Source organism: Portunus trituberculatus, chromosome 9, assembly GCF_017591435.1.
Source record: "Portunus trituberculatus isolate SZX2019 chromosome 9, ASM1759143v1, whole genome shotgun sequence".
Taxonomy (NCBI): Eukaryota; Metazoa; Arthropoda; class Malacostraca; order Decapoda; family Portunidae; genus Portunus; species Portunus trituberculatus.
In genome coordinates this window covers 4,140,001-4,162,500 of record NC_059263.1, presented here as the reverse complement: position 1 = coordinate 4,162,500, position 22,500 = coordinate 4,140,001, and the positions used below count along the sequence as shown (strand labels likewise).

The following is a 22,500-nucleotide window of genomic DNA, read 5'->3' as shown; positions in this document are numbered from 1 at the left end:
AAACATTCACCAGCTCGGTTAAATGCTTCCCTGTGGCCCTGTTGTCGTGTATGTGTGTGTGTGTGTGTGTGTGTGTGTGTGTGTGTGTGTGTGTGTGTGTGTGTGTTCAGGTGTTCACTAGTGCATTATATGAAGGGTTATGTTGTCCTTTTCTTCCTTCCATTCTTCCATTTATTCATTCTTCCACTCCATGTCTCTTTTCATTCCATTTTTTCTTATTACTGTTTGTGTTTCTCAACTTTGTTTTATTTCGTTTGATACATTCTTCTTATTTTTATTTATTTATTTGTTTATTATTATTATTATTTTTCATTTCTATTTCATACCTTATTTATTTATTTATTTATTTATTTATTTAGTGTGTGTGTGTGTGTGTTCCCATTTCCCTCCATCTCCTCCTCCTTCTCCTCCTCCTCTGCTCACCACATCCCATTTCCCTCCATCTCCTCCTCCTCCTCCTCCTCCTCCTCCTCCTCTGCTCACCACATCCCCAAGTCAACCAACCATATGTAACTGCATCAAACTTTTACACATTAGACATACATTGATTTATTTTCCTCCATTTTATTTATTTCACTCAGCTTGTCGTTATCCCTTTAAAAAAAATATTAAACACACACACATTCACTTTTATCTGGCAATATTTCGTGGTATGTTTGTCTGTGTGTCTGTCTGTATGTGTGTAGTAGTAGTAGTAGTAGTAGTAGTAGTAGTATAAGCAGTGTTAATAGCAATAATAGTAGTAGTAGTCACCACCACCACCACCACTACCACCACCACCACTGAGCACATCCTCCCCCACTGCAGCTGATGCCTGGAGAATGGACGAGCCCGCTGACGTCACACGAGGAGACAGCCAATGAGAACACGACACTGCCCATCCTTGCCCTGCCTCTCGTCCAATCACTGCAGGACAACGCCGAGGTCTGCTTCCCATTGGCTCACACTGGTTACTAGGAGAGAGAGAGAGAGAGAGAGAGAGAGAGAGAGAGAGAGAGGAAGGAGTAGGAAGACTGTCTGGAAAGAAGAACAAGGAAGAGTAATAAGAAGGAATAAAAATAACTCATTCCTTTGTTTTTCCTTTCTTTATCACATTTTCTCTGCCTTTTCTCCTCTTTTCTTTCAATCTTTTTTTTTTTACTTATTTTTATTCAATTTTTCTCTCCTGTTTCCTTTTCTACTTTCCTTTTTATCTTTTATTCACTTATTTTTCCTCTTTTTCCCTTTTTTCCCCTTTTTTCGTAAGTGACGTTTGTGAAAATTAAAGTTCTGATATTTTTTTTTCTCTCTCACTTATTTTTCTACTTTCTTTTCTTTTCTTTCATTTTTTTCTCTTTTTTTCAAGGCGTTTTTCATTTTCTATAATTGAAATGTGATTAATTTGTATTTTGTTTTCTTATTCTTCTTTGTACATGATTATTAGTGTGTGTGTGTGTTGCAGGTGTGGACGTGGGCGGGGCTGGTGTCTGTGGGCGTGGTGGCAGCATTCCCCTTGGTGGGTTCCTGGACTAAGGTGGGCGTGATGGTGGGCGTGGCGGCAACACATGGAGTTCTCGTCCTGAACCGCCCACACACCCACTTCCTCGTCGCCTTCTTCAAACACGATTACAGCCGGTCAGTCAGTCAGTCAGTCAGTCAGTCAGTCAGTCAGTCAGTTCAGTCATTTATTTATTCATTCAGTCAGTCAGTTAGTTAGTTAGTTTTCAGTTAGTCAGTCAGTCAGTCAATCAGTCATTTAGTCAGTCAGTCAGTCAGTCAGTCAGTCAGTCAGTCAGTTAGTTAGTTTTCAGTTAGTCAGTCAGTCAGTCAGTCAGTGAGTCATTTAGTCAGTCAGTCAGTCAGTCATTTAGTCAGTCAGTCAGTCAGTCAGTTAGTTAGTTTTCAGTTAGTCAGTCAGTCAGTCAGTCGGTGAGTCATTTAGTCAGTCAGTCAGTCAGTCATTTAGTCAGTCAGTCAGTCAGTCAGTTAGTTTTCAGTTAGTCAGTCAGTCAGTCAGTCAGTCAACCAGTCAGTTAGCCAGTCAGACTAATATCTAATAGTGGGTGAATAAGTGGTTAAGTCAATTAGTAAGTCAGTTAAGCAAGGCGGTAGTCAATTAATCAGTCACATAGCCAGTCAACTCACTCACACACTCCCTCACACACTCACTCACTCACTGACACCTTTACCTGTTCCTTGACGCCTTGACTCTCCACTCTCTACCTGCATCAGTCACGCTTCACCTGGTCAAGTCACGCACACCTTTCCCCGCATCTCACCTGTCCGTATGTTCCCACCTGACCTCTAATTAAGGCGGCAGGAAGCTTCAATGGGTCCCAAGCGGCGGATATTGGGCCACTGTGCAGTCCTTCCTCTTCCTCTTCCTCCTCTTCTTCCTCTTTCTCTTCTTCCTCCTCCTCTTCATGATTTTTCTTCTGTTTCTCATTGTTCTTCTCATTTTACTTCCTCTTTTTTTTTTCAACAGAACGCATCATTTTTTTTTTTCATCACCATTCACTCACCAAAATTTTCTCACCACTCGTCTCTTTCTCCCACGCCACCCTCAGACTGCCGGGCGTGGAGTGGTGGGTGGTGGCGGGCGTGCAGGTGGCAGGGCTGGTGGGCATTCTAAGTGTGCTGGGTGGACAGAGTGACTTCCGCGCCCGTAAGCATCACATGTGGAAGGCGATGGTGGCGACGGAGCAGCAGGAGGTGGAGACGAACAGAGGCATCAATAAACTACTGCTGGAGAATATACTGCCTGCTCACCTGGCAGACCGCTTCCTTATGTCTTCCCAGGCAAGACAGGTGAGCCAAGGGGGGGTCTTTAATTAGTGGGTCAGGTTAAGCTAGGTAAGGTTAGGTATGGTCATATTTTTGCCTTTTTTTCATATTTTTTTCTTGTGGTTTGTTTTGATTTTTGACTTGGTTTAATTTGGGTTAGGTAAGGTAAGGTTAGGTTAGGTTAAGGTCAGGTAAGGTAAGGTCATATTTTGCCTTTTTTGTGGTTTGTTTCGTATTTTAATTTGGGTTAAATTAGGTTAGGTTTGGTTACGTTAGGTAGGGTAAGATCAGGTAAGGTCAGGTAAGGTCAGGTAAGGTCAGGTCAGGTAAAGTCATAATTGTTTTTTTCTCGTGATTTGTTTCATATTCTGACTTGGATTAATTTGGGTTAGGTTAGGTAATGTTAGGTAAGGTCAGGTAAGGTCAGATAAGGTAAGGTCAGGTAAGGTAAGGTCATATTTTCCCTTTTTTGTGGTTTGTAATTTACATTCTGACTTGCCTTAATTTGTGTTCCTTTCTCGTGGTTAGGTAAGGTAAGGTAAGGTTAGGTAAGGTCAGGTAAGGCCATATTTACATCTGTTTCTGCTCTGCGTGTCCATGGCAGTAACTTGTATGGCCTTGGAAAACAGTGAGAGAGCAGAGCATCTTTCAATATTAAGCTTAAAATCACAAGTCAGTTAGAAACATAGTAACTTTCACCTCTCAGGATACACGAACATGTTAACTCTCTCTCTCTCTCTCTCTCTCTCACCCCGGCAGGAGCTGTACCACGAGCGTTACATCAATGTGGGCGTGATGTTTGCGTCCATTCCCAATTATAAGGAGTTTTATGACGAGACTGATGTGAACAAGCAAGGGCTGGAATGTATCAGGCTGCTTAACGAGATTATATGCGACTATGATAAGGTGTGTGTGTGTGTTATGTTTTTTTCTCTCTCTCTCTCTCTCTCTCTCTCTCTCTCTCTCTCTCTCTCTTTCTCACTTTTTTTGTAGTAAATGTTCTGCTTTTCTTTGTTTTTTTTATGTTATTTTTCTGTATCACCATTTTTCCTCACTTTCCTCACTTTCCTCACTTTCCTCACTCCTCCTCCTCCTCCTCCTCCTCCTCCTCCTCCTTCATCACCACTACTTTTTTCACTCTTCCTCCTTCTCCTTCTCCTCCACCATTATATTTTTTTCATTCCTCCTTCTCCTCCTCCACCATCACCACTAGTTCTTCTCTCAGTCCTTCTCCTGCTCTTCCTTCTCCTCCTCCTCCTCCTCCTTCATTTCTCACACCTCCTAATCCTCTTCCTTCCTCAACAGCTCCTGGAGAAGAACAAGTTTAGTCAGGTGGAGAAGATTAAGACTATTGGCAGCACGTACATGGTGGCGTCTGGGCTCCATCCTGGCAAAGAGGTGAGTGTCTGCCTTCCTTCCTTCCTTCCTTCCTTCCTTCATGAGTCTTGTATTCCGAAACGTCCTCCCATCTTAACTCCTTCAGTACTAGGACACACCTTTACCTTGAGTTTTGAGTGTGATTGGAAGGTTTTATTTACATTAGGAAGGGTCCATGGGTGTCAGAAGATTGATGGTCAGAGTCTTCACTATTCTAATCCTCACTCAAGTTTCTGTAGCTGTATTAAATCACCAAATAGTAAGCAAAGGGAATATGGAAAATGCGTCATGGTACTGTAGGGGTTAAGCCTGTATTCTGAAACATTTCCGCGCCTCACAGCACCTTCACTATTTTCAAAGGCTGTAGTTGAAAGGACACGGGTTTTTAAAAGATGTTTCTGTGGTTCAAGGGGCGTGTTAACAAATTTTCTGCATTACCAACAGGACAAATACTCTTTGTAAAGGTTCTGTTTGAAGTGACATAGGACTTTAAGGATGTATCTGTGGTTCAAGGGGCGTGTTAACAAATTTTCTGCATTACCAACAGGACAAATACTCTTTCTAAAGGTTGTATTTGAAGTGGCACGGGTTTTTTAAGGATGTTTCTGTAATTCTAGTGACGTGTTAGTAAGTTTTCTGCATTCCCAACAGGAGAAGTACTCTTTAGAACTCGGCTAATCATCTCTGTGGTCTTTGAAAATGGTGGTGGTGAGAGAGCAAAGCGTTTCTGAATATTGACCTTAGTAAGACCATCTTGTAAAACCCCCTATCATTGAACTACCAAAGGAAACACCAAGTCTCTACCAGGAATCGAACTTTGGATCCTCTACTTGCCAGACGAACACTCTACCAACTGAGCCACCAACTTAACCGTAGAATAACATGGGGTCTTGAACTAACATTACTGCCCTGTGTCTCATTTCTACGTCCCTTCCCGAGCCTTTCCTGTCGCAACTTGCCCCGTTCATCCTACTCAGAGTGAACAAGGCGTGGAAGTTATTGTGATGTGTGTTTAGAGCAGCGGGAAGTTTGAAGGTCTTATGGGCCGGTGTGTGTGTGTGTGTGTGTGTGTGTGTGTGTGTGTGTGTGTGTGTGTGTGTGTGTGTGTGTGTGTAAACAATTATTATGCTGTGTCTCCTCTCTACTACATTTAAAAGCCTGTAGTTAAAGTGACCCTGGTTTTCAAGGGAGATTATTTTTTTTCTTTTAAGTTTTAAGTTTGTATTCAGAAACGCTCTTCTCTCTCTCTCTCTCTCTCTCTCTCTCTCTCTCTCTCTCTCTCTCTCTCTCTCTCTCTCTCACCATGACTATTTTTCAAGGCCACAGGGATGACTGGAGGGGTTTTCAAGAGTGTTTCTCCAGTTAATAATGCAGAAATCTTGTCACTCTGCCTCTAGAACCGTAAAATCACCTTAAAAAAACGCTCTTCTCTCTCTCTCTCACCATGACTATTTTTCAAGGCCACAGGGATGACTGGCGGGGTTTTCAAGAGTGTTTCTCCAGTTAATAATGCAGAAATCTTGTCACTCTGCCTCTAGAACCGTAAAAAAAAAAAAGGAAAAAGATAACACTTAAAAAGACTCGTGTAGATTTAAATAAAGCCTTTTGAAATATTGGAGGTGAAGCGCAAAAGTGTTTGAGAATACCAGCTTGTGTGTGGTGGTGGCGGTGGTGGTGGTGGTGGTGGTGGTGGTGGTGGTGGTGGTGAAGTAAATCCGTGGAACTTTTGAAAGAGGATATTTAGTGTTGTGAAGGTGTTGTTGTTGTTGTTGTTGTTGTTGTTGTTGTTGTTGTTGTTGTTGTTGTTGTTGTTCTTTTCTTTTTTTCCCTCTCCGTTTCTTTTCAGTTCCTTTTTTTGTCTTTCTTTTTTTCCTCTTTCTTCATTTTTTTCTTATTTTTGTTCTAGTTTTCTTTTTTTCATATCTCTGGGGGAGGGGCTGGAACTGGTGTATTACGTGTGTTTACCTATCATTGTTTTTCTCACCGTCCCCCCCTCTCTCTCTCTCTCTCTCTCTCTCTCTCTCTGTGCCGCCAGGACTACGGAACGGTAAGATTTTGTTGTTGTTGTTGTTGTTGTTTTGTTAATAGACAACTTTATTTGATTTATTTCTTTGCTCTTGCATTTTCTTTTTTGTGTTTATCCTTTTGTCATTCTTAACTTTATTACTATTTCTATTATTATTCTCTTTTCCTTCTAGTTCTCCTTTTTTTTTATCCTTTTTGGTGTGTTTCTTACTTTTTATTTCATCTATTATTATCTTTTTCTATTCGTCTCTCCGTCTGTTTCCTCTTCTTCCTTCAGTCTTCTTCCTCCTCTTCCTTACACTTATTCTTCTCCCTCTTTTACCTTTTCACTTTCTCTCCCTCGCCTCTCCTTCTTTGCAGTCAACAGTTTCTCTCTCTCTCTCTCTCTCTCTCTCTCTCTCTCTCTCTCTCTCTCTCTCTCTCTCTCTCTCTCTCTCTCTCTCTATTGTCCCACTCCGCTCATTCATGTCTTGTATAGTCACCCCTGTTATATCTCCGTTTTCTTTCATCGTTTCTTTCTCCGTTGTGTTCCACCATTATAAAGTTTGATAATAATGTGTAGTGTGACTGGATGGCTTTTCTCTCTCTCTCTCTCTCTCTCTCTCTCTCTCTCTCTCTCTCTCTCTCTCTCTCATCCTTGCTTTTTTTTCTTCCTCATTTTCTTTTTCTCTCCTTCCTCCATCCATCCTTCTCCCTTATATTCATTTTCTTAACTATCTCCCTCCATTGTTCCCTTCTGTTTCTTCTTTTCTCTCTCTTCTTCTTTTGCATCTAGTTGGTCTCTCTCTCTCTCTCTCTCTCTCTCTCTCTCTCTCTCTCTCTCTCTCTCTGGAATTTCACACTACACTAAATATTGAGGTACTGGATGCTAAGGTGTGCAATTTATCAACAAGTTAGGTTAGGTTAGGTTAGGAGAAGTCTATCTATCTATCTATCTATCTATCTATCTGCGTGTCTCCCCCAGGCGCAGGACAGAACCCAACACTGCATCGTTCTGCTGGTGGAGTTCGCTCTGGCCCTCGCCGCAGTGCTGGACGCTATCAACAGGGAGAGCTTCCAGAATTTTAAGCTGAGAGTGGGTATGTATGCACGTGTGGGGAAGGAGAGGAGTGTGGAAGGAAAGGGTACGTGTGTGTGTGTGTGTGTGTGTGTGTGTGTGTTGATCTTATTCCTTTTCCCCATTCATCCTTATCCATTCCTTCCTTATCTCTAACTTTCATTATTTTGCACACACACACACACACACACACACACACACACACACACCACCACCACCACCACACCACCACCAGCAGAGCCTTCTTCAGTACACCAGCTCTCCTCCACAGGCTTAGCACACGGCCCAGTGATCGCGGGGGTGGTGGGTGCAGAGAAACCACAATATGACATCTGGGGCAACACTGTCAACGTGGCCTCTAGAATGGACTCCAGCGGGCTCATGGGGCGGATACAGGTGAGTGGAGAGGGGAGAGAGGTGAGGCAGGGGGTGTTAGGGTAAGGGTGAGGGGTTGAGGGAAGGGTTGGGAAGGGGAAACAGAGGGAGATGGAGAGAAAGAGAGGTAAAGGTGGGAGGAAATGGTGAGGAGAGAGAGAGAGAGAGAGAGAGACAGAGAGAGAGAGAGAGAGAGAGAGAGAGAGATAAATGTTTCTTGATATAACATATTTAAAACCAACAACTCCTTCAATCTAACCCAATCCAACCCAACCCAACCCTAACCAAACCACTCCTTCGCCAGGTAACCCAGGAGACAGCGGCCATTCTGCAGAGGGCCGGGTGGGTGTGTGAGTGCCGTGGACCCACACCCATCAAAGGCAAGGGCACACTCATCACCTACTTCGTGTACACCCCTTACGACGGCCCCTCCTTCAGCGCCTACACCAGACCGGAGGACGGGGCGTTACTTCGGTTACCATTCTCGCAAGGAGTGGCGGAGGAGTCGTCTAGGTCCGTGGCGCCATCTACCTCCCCAGGGCGCCCTCCCGTGGTGAAGGTAGCAGTTGGTGATGTTAGTAAGGTGGTGCCCGAGAAGGTTGTGGTGAGCGAAAGAGACGCCTCAGTGGGTACAGTGGTGACGGAGGGTGTGGTGGTGCCCTCTGCTATCTCTGTCTCCACCTCCACCTCCACCTCCTTCTCCAGGGATCAGGGTGGAAGGAATGGAAGGGAGAGGAAAGAGGAGACAAGTGGACAAGTGGATATAAGGAAGAGAGAAGGAACAAAAGTGAATCCCTGCCTCTTCTTCCCCTTCATTCTCAGCCTCCTGTTTGTCCCTCTCATCTTCCCTCCCCTCCTTCTCTCCCCACCTCCTCCTCCTCCCCACAAGTCTCCCTCTTCTCCACCTCATCTCCTCCTCCTCCCCCGCCTGGATGGAGGGAAGAAGAAGCGGAGGAAAGGGAGGAGAGTCAAAGGTGGAGGAAGAATGACGCTGGGGAACTGGAAACACAAACTAAGAACATGAATGAGAGGCAGGAGGGAGGAAAAAAAGGAGAAAAAGGAGGAAAAGGAGGAAACGGAGGAGTAGGAGATAAAAAGGAGAACAAAAATTTATCTCCTCGTGTGAATTACCTCTCCAGTCCTCCAGTGTCGGTGTGTGTGACTCGCAAAGGACATGCAACGCTGTAGAAAGCAATCCCAGGCAAGACGGGGCACATTTAGATAAGTCACTCATTACAACAAGCATAAGAGAAAACGGTCTCACTTCGACTATTCAAGGAAGACCTCACCAAACTCACCATCCCTCGTTACCTTCAAATAAAAAAGACCTAGACAGGGACATGCACGAGGAGAGGAAGGTGTTAGAGGAGGAGAAAAGCACCACACGTCTTCCTAACACCTCCTCCTCCACCGTGACAAAGAGAGACACTGACGCAAAGGAGACAGTAGTGAGATATGTAAGAGAAACAGACAGCACTTCCACCAGGACAGTTCAGCCTCGTTTACAGAAGAGTGACGGGGTGAAGGGAGCGGATAGAGTGAGTGAAGGGGTCAGGGGAAGTGTGAAGACGTCGCCAAATATGAGGAAGGACTACAAGGCTGTTCATTTCACCTCCAGCGGGCTTATGAGGAAGAAAAATCAGGTGTTTGTGTGAATGAGGGAAAAAAAAATGGAATGATTACGTGAATGATGTGTTTCCTGTTAGTTAGTGAGTGAGTGAGTGAGTGAGTGAAGGTGTGCGATACTTAATGCTATAATTCTGTATGCTGTTCTCGTATGCTGTATACCGCTTATCGAAGAGTATTAGGTAAAAAAGAAGTGATAATATAAGATACATTAGTAAAAAAAGGGGAGATATGAAAAGAAATATTGTTTTTTTTTATTTTTTATATATAAGATGAATGTACGAGTGAGTGAAGGAAGTATTACAAGATTAGTGATAGAAGGAGAGACATTAGGGTACAGATTGAGAAGTGACACATACCTTAAGAAAACAAAGGAAATGGAGAGAAGTAAAAGCAAATGACTGACACATCGAGAGGAAACAAAGAAAACGGGAGAAATAAGAATCAATTAATGACACACAAATAAACGACACACAGGAAGGAAAAAAGGGAAAAGGAGGAAAACAAGAGTAAATAAGTAACACATCGTAAGGAAACATGAAAAAAGGAGGGAAATAAGGGCAAATAACACACACCATAAAGAAACAAGAGAAATAAGAGTAAACAAACGACACACAGTAAGGAAACAAGGGAAAGGGAGAGAAATGAAACCAAATACGTGACACAGTAAGAGAATAAGAGAAAATAAAGGAAATAAGAGCAAATAATGATAAATGAAGTACGTTGTGTATATATTTGGTGCATTAGTGGTAGGAGTGAAGCGCAGACAATCACAGCAGACTAGAAACAAAAGAATAACGACTTCAAACCATTTTTTTTTTTTTTTTGTCATACGAGGGACCAAAACTGAAGTGAATGAATGGAAGGACTTTAGAAACACAATAATAATAATAGTAATGATAATAATAATAATGATGATGATAATGATGATAATTGGTTAGAAAGTGAGATGAGTAAAAGAAAGATGATAATGATTAGTAGAAAAAATAATAAAGAAATATATGATAAATTAGAATAAGGTTGAATTGTAACTGAGAGAGAGAGAGAGAGAGAGAGAGAGAGAGAGAGAGAGAGAGAGAGAGAGAGAGAGAGAGAGAGAGACGCACAAGTTATCATATATTTTAATGGTAGTTATTATTATTATTATTATTATTATTATTATTATTATTATTATTATTATTATTATTATTGCATTTGTTTTCTATATTTTTTATTCATTTTATAGATTTTATGAAGTTATTTTTTTATACAGCAATGCTCTTAATAAACTCTTATGGCCATGATGTCTGTCTGTCTGTCTGTCTGTCTGTCTGTAGTGTGCTTATGTGAATACCTACATATCAGTCATTCACTCTCACTCTCTCTCTCTCTCTCTCTCTCTCTCTCTCTCTCTCTCTCTCTCTCTCTCTGTTAGTTTATATAAAGTTTCTCACATTATTTTGTTAGTAAATGTGTGTGTGTGTGTGTGTGTGTGTGTGTGTGTGTGTGTGTGTGTGTGTGTTCGTGATTCTTTTTCTCTTGTTTGAAACACCGAAGCTGTATAATAGACACTTGTACATACAGACATACAAAGATACATATTAATTATTTTTTTCCCACGTGTCCTGCGTAACGAATTAAGGATACATTGACACACACACACACACACACACACACACACACACACACACATATAAACTAAGATACATACACACATACACACACATACATACACACATACACGCATACATATACTTTACTGTAATAATTTTGTAAGGACGGGAGGGGGAGTAGGTAAGTGTGTGTGTGTGTGTGTGTGTGTGTGTGTGTGTGTGTGTGTGTGTGTGTGTGTGTGTGTGTAAACAAAACAAGTATTCATGTAGATAAGATAGCCAAAGTGATTATACATACATACTATACAGTGTTACTAATAGAACTTGTAAATAATCCTTTAATCCTTCCATCCTTCCATCCTTCCATCCTTCCTTCTTATGCAATCCTTTCCATCTCTTCCTTTCCCTTCTTCTTCCTTCCTTCCATCCTTCCTTACATTATTTTCCTTATCTGATTTCCTTTACCCTTTCCTTCCAAATCACCGTACATTGCATTCCTACAGTGTAAAAATACGAAGATATGTATAACGTAATGCCGTGTGTGTGTGTGTGTGTGTGTGTGTGTGTGTGTGTGTGTGTTCGTCATCGCTGTTGTCACTTAGCAAATAAAATCAATACTATAACATTTTAAAACTAGATATTTGTGAAAAAAAATAAAATAAAACTGCATAATATTCTGATCCGTTGGTGCTGAGAGAGAGAGAGAGAGAGAGAGAGAGAGAGTTTTTCCAGTTATTTTTTATTTGATCTCTAATATTTTAACACAAAAACAGGAAATAATATTGTAGTAACTAGACACATATATATTTTCTTTTTATCCCGTTAGAAAAAGGTAAACAAATAAATAATAGGCTCGTAGTATTCTTAAGTCTGGAAAATATTATAAGTCAACTGTCAAGCGAGATAATATTTCCTTTTTGTAAGTGAGAGGCAGATGGTAAATAAAATATATATATGAAAAAAAAAGATGATTATTTTAAGGATTTCAAAAGATGTCAAGTTGTTTCATTCCACCAATCACAGTGCAGCGCGGAAGTGACGTTATGCAATCCGCCATCGAAGCTCACTGCTCAGTGGCCATCTGGGTGTCAGAGGAGAAGGTGTGCCACGTTTCCTCCGTGATTTGAAGCCTGACTAAGGTAATATGAGTACAAATGACTATATTTATTTATTCATTTTTTTTTTTACTCATCTCTCTTCCATCTTGAGTTACATGTGAGTTTTTAACGATTATACATGTTTTGTGAATAATTGCCTTCTGGTATTTAGAGCAAGGAGGTTAGTTTATAAGCGGGCGGCGTGACGTCACTAAAGTGAAGCCAGCGCGCTATTGGTCGGCTGCTGCCCCAACACCCCCAACATTGCCGACCGCCCATTGAAAATACCAGGGAACGTCCGAGTTACGCTCCTCATTTTCCATCTCGTGTCCATGTTTGGAGGCTGCCCACCAGACATGTCACCTTAACAGACTCGCAATGGTCGTGGCGTACTGAGCCACCAAGACTTATATAGACGGTAACTCATACACACAAATGAGATGATACAGTGTTTTCCAGCTTTGATGGACTTGGGTGAGAGGTGCAGGAAGCTGTCTTTGGGGCAAACCTATGACTGAACAAGGTCATGTACACATGTGAATATACATGTGCATGTATAGATGTAGACATGTACATACACATGTGCATTTAAATGAAAATGAACTAAACTGTATATCAGGTGAAACTTGGCTTGAAGGTTGATTTTTCTTGGTAAAGCATGCTTAACATGTCAAAATTCTCTCTCTCTCTCTCTCTCTCTCTCTCTCTCTCTCTCTCTCTCTCTCTCTCTCTCTCTCTCTTTATAGCTTTTATTTAGAATGCTGTGTGATTTCATGTCACTGCGCGTTGGAAAAGCATCAGTCACTGAAATTTTCCTTCACTATTTGTTTCTTGTCATGCATTAAACGAGAAAAAGTAATCTTTTTGCTGTAATTTCTCCCGATTTCGGACTAACACCGTTGATAACAAGTCTACATGACATATTTAGGAAACTATAATGTGGTTTGCATAAGTTAAACCATCAGTTCTTCATTAATTTTCCTCTAGTATTGAAAAGAAAGCGGCAATTTCCCATTAATCTTCTAACCTCCATTCACCCTTCCCAATGTAAAGAAGAACGGTCTAATCGTACACAAATCTCAAGGTATAAATGTGCCCCAGTACTGAAGGGTTTAATAAGAGTGCCCCCGCCATTACTCAAACCACAGACTCACTCTTCCCTCTTCTGCAGTCCATCATGGGAGACAACCAGCGACCCTTTGTATATCTCAGTGTTATAGTCCCACCCGTCAAACTCCTGCACCTTCAGCGACTCCTTCAGGGCCAACTCGTAGGTCTTGGGCGGGGAGTAGCAGCCAGCCTCGTCCCCCAGCTGGTACTGCGTCCTCCGGTACACTGCTAGGGCCATTTGGTGCATGTCCATTGGTACCTGACGAAGGCATGGCAGGTGTTGTGAATATGAAACTATTTTTTTTTTAATGTTAACTGGTGTTGATAAACGCTTTGCTCTCACCACGACTGTTTTCAAAGGCCACAAATGTGATTAGTCGGGTTTTCAAGAGTGTTTCTCCTGTTATTGGTATAGAAATGTCAGTAGTCTGTAACCAAGGCTCGTATTCTCAAACTCTTCTATGGTTCACCTTTACTATTTCAAAAAGGTTTAGTTAAGTTTACACGAGTTTTTTTTTCTTTCTTGTTTAAAGGTGTTTTTACGGTTCTAGAGGTAGAGTGACAAGGTTTCTACATTATTAACAGGAGAAACACTCTTGGAAACCCCGCTAATCATCTCTGTGGCCTTGGAAAACAGTCATGGTGGTAGAGCAAAGCCTTTCTGAATACGGAGATAGAAGAGAGAGAGAGAGAGAGAGAGAGAGAGAGAGAGAGAGAGAGAGAGAGAAAGCACATTTGAAAACCAACGCTATTTCATCTAAAGGCAAAATTTTAAATGTACTGCAGAGGACACACATCACAATAGTTTACACACACACACACACACACACACACACACACACACACACACACACACACACACACACACACACACACACACACACATTTACCTCATATTTCCTAGCCATATCGTATCCTAGTTGCAGATCCTTGTTTTGCAGAGCCATAGTGAACCCTGGGTCATAGGAACCCTTGAACACCAGGGGCCCAGCTGTCTCCCACACGAAGCTGTTCCCGGCGCTCACTCTTATCGCTTCCCAGAAGGTGCGCAGGTCCAGATTGGAGCGCTTGGCTGAGGAGACACAGAGGAGGGAAGAGTGAGTGTGTGGAATGTCGTTTGTTGTTTGGTGTTTGGTGTTTGGTGGTGATTGTAGAGTTTTGTTGGGTTTTTAATCTGTTTTTTTTTTTTTTTTTTTTTTTTTTTCTCTATCTCCTTCTCTTCCTCTTTCTCTTCTTCATTGTATTCGTGGTCGTGTTCGTCTTCGTCTTCTTTTTCTTCTTCTTCGTCTTCTTCTTCTTCTTTCTTCTTCTTCTTCTTCTTCTTCTTCTTCTTCTTCTTCTTCTTGTTCTTGTTCTTGTTCTTCTTCTTCTTCTCCTCCTCCTCCTCCTCCTCCTCCTCCTCCTCCTCCTCCTCCTCCTCCTCCTCCTCCTCCTCCTCCTCCTCCTCCTCCTCCTCCTCCTCCTCCTCAAGTAACAAGTACCACTCCAAAGCCACATAATTAGAAACACTCTCTCTCTCTCTCTCTCTCTCTCTCTCTCTCTCTCTCTCTCTCTCTCTCTCTCTCTCTCTCTCTCTCTCTCTCTCTCTCTCTCTCTCTCTCAATCCACTCCATTCTTTCCAACCCATCACTCCTCCTCCTCCTCCTCCCCTCCAGTCACCCACCTAGCATAAGCACCTCCCCCATGGCGATCACGTGGACACAGGCTAGCATGTTGGACACCACCTTCACCATCATAGCCGTACCAATCTCCCCCACGTAGAACACCTCACAGTACGATGCCTGAAGGAGTGGCAGACGGAGGAGAGAGAGAAGAAAATTAGGGTTATGTGAGGTTAGGGGAGAGAGAGAGAGAGAGAGAGAGAGAGAGAGAGAGAGAGGATGGGGGGGAGGAGGAGAAAAGAAAAAGTAGCAGAATCGAGAAAAATTAGTTAGGAAGAAAAGGAGAAAGAATTATTTGAATGCGCTCTCTCTCTCTCTCTCTCTCTCTCTCTCTCTCTCTCTCTCTCTCTCTCTCTCTCTCTCTCTAGCAGAATCGAGAAAAATTAGTTAGAAAGAAAAGGAGAAAGAATAATTTAAATACGCTCTCTCTCTCTCTCTCTCTCTCTCTCTCTCTCTCTCTCTCTCTCTCTCTCTCTCTGGTACCTCTAGTATAGGAGACATTGCCGCTGCCACCTCCTTTTGACCGCCCACGTGTACCACCATGCGCCCCTCCTCAGCGCCTCCAGCCCCCCCGTGATGGGCGCCTCCAACACGTGGGCGCCCTGCTGTGCCGCCGCTAAGCTAAACTCCTGTAGGGACCAAGACAGGGTTACGTTGATTGTAACCTAACCTAACTTAACTTAACTTAACCTAACCCAACCTAACCTAACCTAACTTAACCTAAACTAACTTAACCTAACTTAACCCAACTTAACCTAATCTAACTTAACTTAAGCTAACATAACCTAACCTAACCCAACTTAACCTAACTTAACCTAACCTAACTTAACCTTAATCCCTTCAGTAGCATGACGTGTTTTATGTAAAAAAAAAAAACTAGCTTTGATATTTTTGTGTGGTGAAAAACTATCTATTAATTTTATTATTATTTATTTTTTTGAGGGGTGAATAATTCCTGTATATTTTTGGTGTGGGTTGAGAATAACAACTTTTAATGATTTTTTGGGAGAGGGGTAAAAACCTAAATTTTGTGGGGACGGATGAAAAAAAATTACCTTTACTTTTTTGTGGGATTGAAAAAAAAAAAAAGCTAATCATTTCTATGGATGGAAAAACAACTACCATTTCTATTTTTGGATGGGTGTGGGTGAATAGCTCCCAATTCTTAGTTATTTATTTATACCATGTGGGCTTTTCACGTGAATTTCTGGGCTAAAGGGGATACATTCGTGTGGTACCTCCTATCTCAAAACCCACCCGCCAGGAAACCATTGCCCCAAGTGAGGAAGCCCAACCTACACTCGGACCGTGGACAGGATTCGAACCCGTGCGCTTGGAGACCCCTCGGACCCCAAAGCGCGCATGGTTCCACTGTACCACGGCGACTCATTCATTTATTTATCTATTTATTTATTTACTTGTTTATTTTATCTATATTTTGAGGGAATGGGAATGACTAACTACCTTTGACTTTTAGGTTGGATGGGGAAAAACTATCTTTGATTTATTAGTATGGGTGACTAGTTACCTTAGTTTGGTCACAGTCAGTAGTGGAATGGTCGATCCAAACTTTATCCTTCGTCAGGCCCGCTAGTATGCCATCAGGACCCTCCGCCGCGGCCTTCACGTTAGGAGGGCGCGGCAGACCTGTTTGTGTGTGTGTGTGTGTGTGTGTGTGTGTGTGGCAGCGGCAGGTGGTAGGTAAACCTTGATTTGATGTACAACTTAACTGAACTTTCTCTCTCTCTCTCTCTCTCTCTCTCTCTCTCTCTCTCTCTCTCTCTCTCTCTCTCTCTCTTTCTGCTACCGGTAAATATTCTGGCACTAGTCATTTCGAAGTCTCAAAGAAGGTTATTTTGAGTGACACAACCCACAACACAACAACCCCGAAGCAAGCCTACAACCTCACAACCTCACAACTCTCCATAAACTTACAATCAAACAACCCCACAATCTCATAACCTCACAACCTCAACCTTACAACTTTACAAACACACAACCTCACTGCCCTACGACCTCAAATTCACAACCCTACAACCTCACAACCCCACTCTCCTACAACCTTACAAACCCACAACCTCACTGCCCTACGACCTCAACCCACAACCCCACAACCTCATAGCCCACAACCGCAGAACCTCACAACTCACAACCTCACAACCCACAACCCCACAACTTTACTTCACAACCTCACAACCTTTCACCTGAAACCACAACATCGGCTGCAGCGGCGACGTGGCGTGGGGTGGGGACAGTGGCCACGTTGGGGGGGAGGGAGGCGAGGCGTGCTGGGTCGACATCATGGGCCGCCACCACCCTGAACCCCTGCCGCGTTAGATTGTGTGCCACGGCTGAACCTTGAGAGAGAGAGAGAGAGAGAGAGAGAGAGAGAGAGAGAGTTATTATAGTTTATTAGTAGAATCTTTATAAATACACACAAAAGTTAGATAAAAGAGCGTTACTTTACAAAACAGTGTAAGAAAATACAAAATTTATCTTTGAAAACGTGTCCAGGTAACAGAGAGAGAGAGAGAGAGAGAGAGAGAGAGAGAGAGAGAGAGACAAAAACACTCAAACACACAGAAACACACTAATACCAAACCAAACCATAAAAAAAAAAAACTTCAAAAACCTCAAAATCCACAACCACTTTAAACTTACCCACATTCCCACAACCCACGATGCCCACAGTGGTGCTTTTACTGGCTGTATTAATCCCTCTGCTGCTAAACCTCACTCCACAGCCTTTGAGCCACCCACATACACGTCCCACCAACATCTTGCCCTGTCTTTCTGTGTTCTCTTCCTTTTCTGGACGTCTCTGGGGTTTTGAAGGGAGTGTGAAGGAGTGCTGGTGTGGGTTATGGAGTGCTGGTGTGGGTTATGGAGTGCTGGTGTGGGTTAGTGAGTGCCAGTGCCAGTGTTTATATAGTGGCTATTGGACCACTGTACTTCTCGTCGTGTCGGTGTTCAAGGTTGCGTGTGATTATCTGGTGTGATTGTGTTGTAACCGCTGCATAGGTTCTCATCGGTGCCTTTTACCGAGCTCAGCTTTAGTACAAACATACTCCCCATTTCAGAAAAGGTGGAATCTCACAGTGCCAGGCTGGTAGTTGGTTGGAAACACACACAAATGAACGGTGAATATCAAGAATACCACACCGATAGTTAGCTATAGACAAACACAGATGGATTTCTTAAACGCATCAGACGCAGTTCTATTTATGGCACGAATCCCACGTTATTGACACACTAGCGAGATGTCACCACGCAACACAACACGGGCCGTCACACCCACCCGAGAGAGAATGTAAGAATGTAAGGAAGGTGCTCATTATATTAACAATGTTTATGCAAATCATTACATATGCTATTTTTTCTAGTTGTCAGCATTTAACTTGTCATTTTCAGTCAGTAACTCTGTAATCATAACAAATACAACATTTTAAAACAACATGGCGCCGCACGTGAAGCTGCGCAGTGGGGCTTGTGACGACCGCGGAGACTGCCCAGAAAATGTAAATACAATAAAAGAAGTAAAGTTTCGTTTATCATATAATTTTACACGCAAGGAAAAAGAAAATACGAATATAAAAAAAAAAAACTCAGGCAGGGACGCAGGGACGCTTCATTATTCAGAAGGAAACACATAGAAACACAACACAAGAGAGACTCAAGGATCGTAGCAACACACGCGAGCAATGTGACAGTGTTTACATTCCCGGGTATGAAAAGGCGCGAGGATAAAGCAATGTGTCATACCATAGACCCTGCAACGTCATGGGTCTGTGGGCATTACTAGTGGAGGTCTACATGTAAAAACTGATGAGGTTAGGTAAGAAAATAAAGTTAGGACGCCTCTTTCTTTATTTTGAGACTTTTCCCGTCAAATATTTCGGCAAGTATCCAGACTCTATGGCACACACACACACACACACACACACACACACACACACACACACACACACACACACACACACACACACACACACACACACACACACATGCAGATCAGTCGTAAAATAATATTATTCCTAATTTGTGTCTGTTTTGTCTGTCTGCATACTGTCATTCCCTCTTAAAGTATTCTCTCTCTCTCTCTCTCTCTCTCTCTCTCTCTCTCTCTCTCCTCTCCCTCTCCCTCTCTCTCTCCGTCACCGCTAAATTAGGCCATCGTGACGTGGTGCAGTAGTGAAGGGTATGATTACTCAGCGCCTTTGGGTCCGTGGGAATATGCAGAATATATAAATGTGTGGCTCGGAAAAAAAAAAAGAGAAAAAAAAGTTCTCTCTCGCAAACCGCCATGGGAACTTATCTGTGTGGTTAAAAGGTAACTAGAAAATGATTTATATATATAGCACAGTTCCGTTTCCTAATATCTTCGTTTTTTTTTTTTTTTTTTTTTGTAATAGCTGCGTTTGTCTTGTTTTGTAGTGACTTTCCGTTTTCTAATATCTGAGTAGCATCTCGTTTTCTAATGCCTCTTCTACATGTACCATATCGTTTTCTAATACCTTTCCAATACTTTCCCGTTTTCATAACCACCACCACCACCACCACCACCACCACCACCACCATCTCTACCTCAACCACCACCAACACCACCACCATCACCACCACCACCATCTCTAGCTCAACCACCACCAACACCACCACCATCACCACCTCTACCTCAACCATCTCTACCTCAACCATCACCAACACCACCACCATCACCACCTCCACCTCCATCACCACCATCTCTACCTCAACCACCACCACCACCACCACCACCTGCATGTAACTAATAGCGTTGCCACGTTTAGCTGCATTTTTTTTTTTTTTCTTTTCTTCTATAATTATTCTTCACCACCACCACCACCACCACCACCACCACCACCATCACCACTGTCATCTCGTTTTCTCTCTTAGCGACTTCTAAGTACCCGTTTTCTAATATCTAATTGTACAATCTATTATTCTACTACCTTCCCAATGGCATCCCGTTTTCTAATGCCTTTGTCTGGTTTTCTGTTAGTTTCAGTATCTCCCCGACCTTTCTTATAGCATCCCGTTTTCTAATGCCTTTGTCTCGTTTTCTTTGAGCTCCAGTACCTCCCTGACCTTTCCAGTAGTATCCAGCTTTCCCTATTACCTTTGTCTCGTTTTCTGTTAACTGCAGTACCTCACCCCGACCTTCACAATAGCGTCCCATTTTCTAGTAATCGTAAAATATCACCTCATTTTCTGATAGGTTCTCCCAAGGCCTCGCTCGCCCCATCGGTATATCTTTGGCACGTGGGTAAACTTCAGCTGCATCCATGAAACTGACAATAAATAAAAAAAAAAAAAGTTATATGTGGGATTCGAACTTTAGTCAGGGAAAGCCACTTATCACCACCACCATCACCATCACCACCTGCATTTACTTTCTCCAGCTTCAACTGATTATTTTTTGCTTCTATCCTGGCTGACAAGAACCTTGCCTAATGTCTCCTTTGGTATAACCCCTATACTACCACTTAAATGCTCCTATCAGGTCCCCTCCAATACTGGGACACATTTTTACCTTGAAATTTGTGTACGATTATATCATTTTATTGACATTAGGAAGGGTCAGAAGATTTATGCCCAGTCTTCACTATTTTAATCCCCCACATGAGTTTTTTGAAGCTGTATAAAATCACCAATTAGTAGCCAGAATGAATATGAGAACGCGTCACGGTACAGAAGCGGTTAATCTACGTCTCTCTAAGGAATGCAAATTTACGATCTTCATTCTTCAACCAGCAATGCCACGGTTAGATACATTTCCTTCTCTGTAATTATTCTTATTTTCCCTTTCTAATATCAGAAATAAAAAAAAAAGAATGAATAGATAAGTGGAGTGACCAGTGGGAGTAAACAGATGGTTGCATACCTTTAGAAATTCAAGGAATACACGGAATTTTGTGCAATACGTTTGTGGTTGGTAATTCAGCCAATCACGTAAGCTGTAGCAAGACGGATAGCCATTCATGTGTGGCTGGTGTGAGGGTTATCGGTCTTAATACAATAAAACACAGTAATTGACGTGTTTTCTGTATTAGATATTTACTTAAATATGATCAGGGCTAGTATTAAAAGCGTAAATGTAACTTTTTCTCTTCCATAAGCTGTAAATAAGTAAAAATAGGAGTTGTCGTTTTCTAAAGTCTACCATTTTACTTCCGCTCTCTCTCATAAGTCACAATAGAAAACGACACTTTAGGTGGTAAGCTTAAAATATTTTTGCATATTTGGTTTAACTATAGGATGTTAAAAACGTATTGGAGCAGTTTTGATGCAGTTCTTCGTGCGATCTAATTTCAGTCGAGTTTTCTTTATTTATTTTATTCCGAATCCGGATTTTATTCTTACTTTTGTTCCTATTCTTCCATCCTTCCTTCCTTCCTTCCTTCATCCCTTCCTTCCTTCCTTCATACATTAATTCTCTTCCTTCCTACCACTTAATCTCTTTCATTCCTCTCCTATTTTCTTCTCGCACGACACCTCACCTCTTCTAATATTCTCCATAACTTGCATTTTTATGATCTCGAGACTCTATTTCCTTTATTTTACTTCCTAGCTCTTCTCTTCATCAATTGCACAAAGTTAGTCTCGTTGTATCTTGAAGTGCTCCGTAGCTCACTGGCAGAGCGGTGGATGTGCGTTAACAAACCATAGGTAGTGGGTTCGATTCCCACCGGAGCTACATTTTTCATTTTTATTTTTATTTATTTATTTATTGTGTGTGTGTGTGTGTTTATATTTTGACATTCGTGGAAACTTGTGTTGATAAAATACGTGGGTTTGTCATTTATTTATTTATTTGTTTATTGATTTTGCGTGCGTGCGTGTGTGTGTGTGTGTGTGTGTGTGTGTGTGTGTGTGTTTGACATAGAAAAGTATATAGGTTTATTATTGTTATGGTTATTTATGTATATGGATAAGGTCTCTCTCTCTCTCTCTCTCTCTCTCTCTCTCTCTCTCTCTCTCTCTCTCTCTCTCTCTCTCTCTCTGATTCTGTTTGTGTTCCTCCTGTCCAAAGCAAGTTGTATTTGTGTTGTGTGTGTGTGTGTGTGTGTGTGTGTGTGTGTGTGTGTGTGTGTGTCTGTCTGTCTGTCTGTCTGTCTGCGTGTTGTGGTGAATAGCAATGCGGTGTTTGGGTGAGCGTGACGTTAGAGAGAGAGAGAGAGAGAGAGAGACCCTTTCCAAAACCAAACTCTCTCACACACACACACACACACACACACACACACACACATATTAATGCATACTCTCTCTCTCTCTCTCTCTCTCTCTCTCTCTCTCTCTCTCTCTCTCTCTCTCTCTCTCTCTCTCTCTCTAATTACAGAGCGTATATACATCTCACTAATGAATCTCACACACTATACGATTAATAACACAACAATAATGACAACAACAACAATGGTGGTGGTGGTGGTGGTGATGATGGTGGTGGTGGTGGTGATGATGGTGGTGGTGGTGGTGGTGGTGATGATGGTGGTGGTGGCGGTGGTGGTGGTGGTGGTGGTAATACATTTATCACATACACACACACAAAGGGCGTCCTTCCACACCCACGCCCTCTGTTAGACTCCCAAGGGCGCTGTATATTGATGGGAGTGGGCAGCGATGAGGGAGAGGAGGAGGACGAGGAGGAGGAGGAGGAAGACAAGGAGGAGGAGGAGGAGGAGTTGAAGTAATGAAGGGAATAGGAGGAAAGTGATACGCGTAGAGAGAGAGAGAGAGAGAGAGAGAGAGAGAGAGAGAGAGAGAGAGAGAGGAGGGTATACTTTGGAGAGGAAAAGAATGAT

General features: G+C 42.4%; 2 protein-coding genes and 1 long non-coding RNA gene across 5 annotated transcripts in view; 2 read left to right on the top strand and 1 right to left on the bottom strand.

Moving 5' to 3' along the window:
• LOC123501259 (adenylate cyclase type 2-like) overlaps nt 1-11,810 on the top strand; it is a 131,386-nt gene extending 119,576 nt beyond the window's left edge. For all 3 annotated transcript variants that reach the window (XM_045250003.1, XM_045250004.1, XM_045250002.1), the window contains 8 exons: nt 808-924; nt 1,442-1,614; nt 2,547-2,787; nt 3,523-3,669; nt 4,069-4,161; nt 7,130-7,244; nt 7,494-7,618; nt 7,902-11,810. In XM_045250003.1, coding sequence (XP_045105938.1) covers nt 808-924; nt 1,442-1,614; nt 2,547-2,787; nt 3,523-3,669; nt 4,069-4,161; nt 7,130-7,244; nt 7,494-7,618; nt 7,902-8,621 — 1,731 coding nt within the window. In that variant the 3' untranslated portion in view covers nt 8,622-11,810. The remainder of the gene's footprint in view (nt 1-807; nt 925-1,441; nt 1,615-2,546; nt 2,788-3,522; nt 3,670-4,068; nt 4,162-7,129; nt 7,245-7,493; nt 7,619-7,901) is intronic.
• Nucleotides 11,811-12,657: 847 nt separating this feature from the next.
• On the bottom strand, nt 12,658-17,616 carry LOC123501262 (2-(hydroxymethyl)glutarate dehydrogenase-like). Its single transcript, XM_045250010.1, is given in 8 exon segments — nt 12,658-13,281; nt 13,913-14,094; nt 14,686-14,803; nt 15,167-15,228; nt 15,231-15,312; nt 16,212-16,330; nt 16,888-17,040; nt 17,345-17,616. Coding segments are annotated over 8 exon segments (1,053 nt in total). The 5' UTR covers nt 17,463-17,616; the 3' UTR covers nt 12,658-13,062.
• LOC123501263 overlaps nt 13,987-22,500 on the top strand; it is a 72,953-nt gene continuing 64,439 nt past the window's right edge. Inside the window, exon 1 of the long non-coding RNA XR_006673598.1 lies at nt 13,987-14,119. This is a non-coding gene — a long non-coding RNA (uncharacterized LOC123501263). The remainder of the gene's footprint in view (nt 14,120-22,500) is intronic.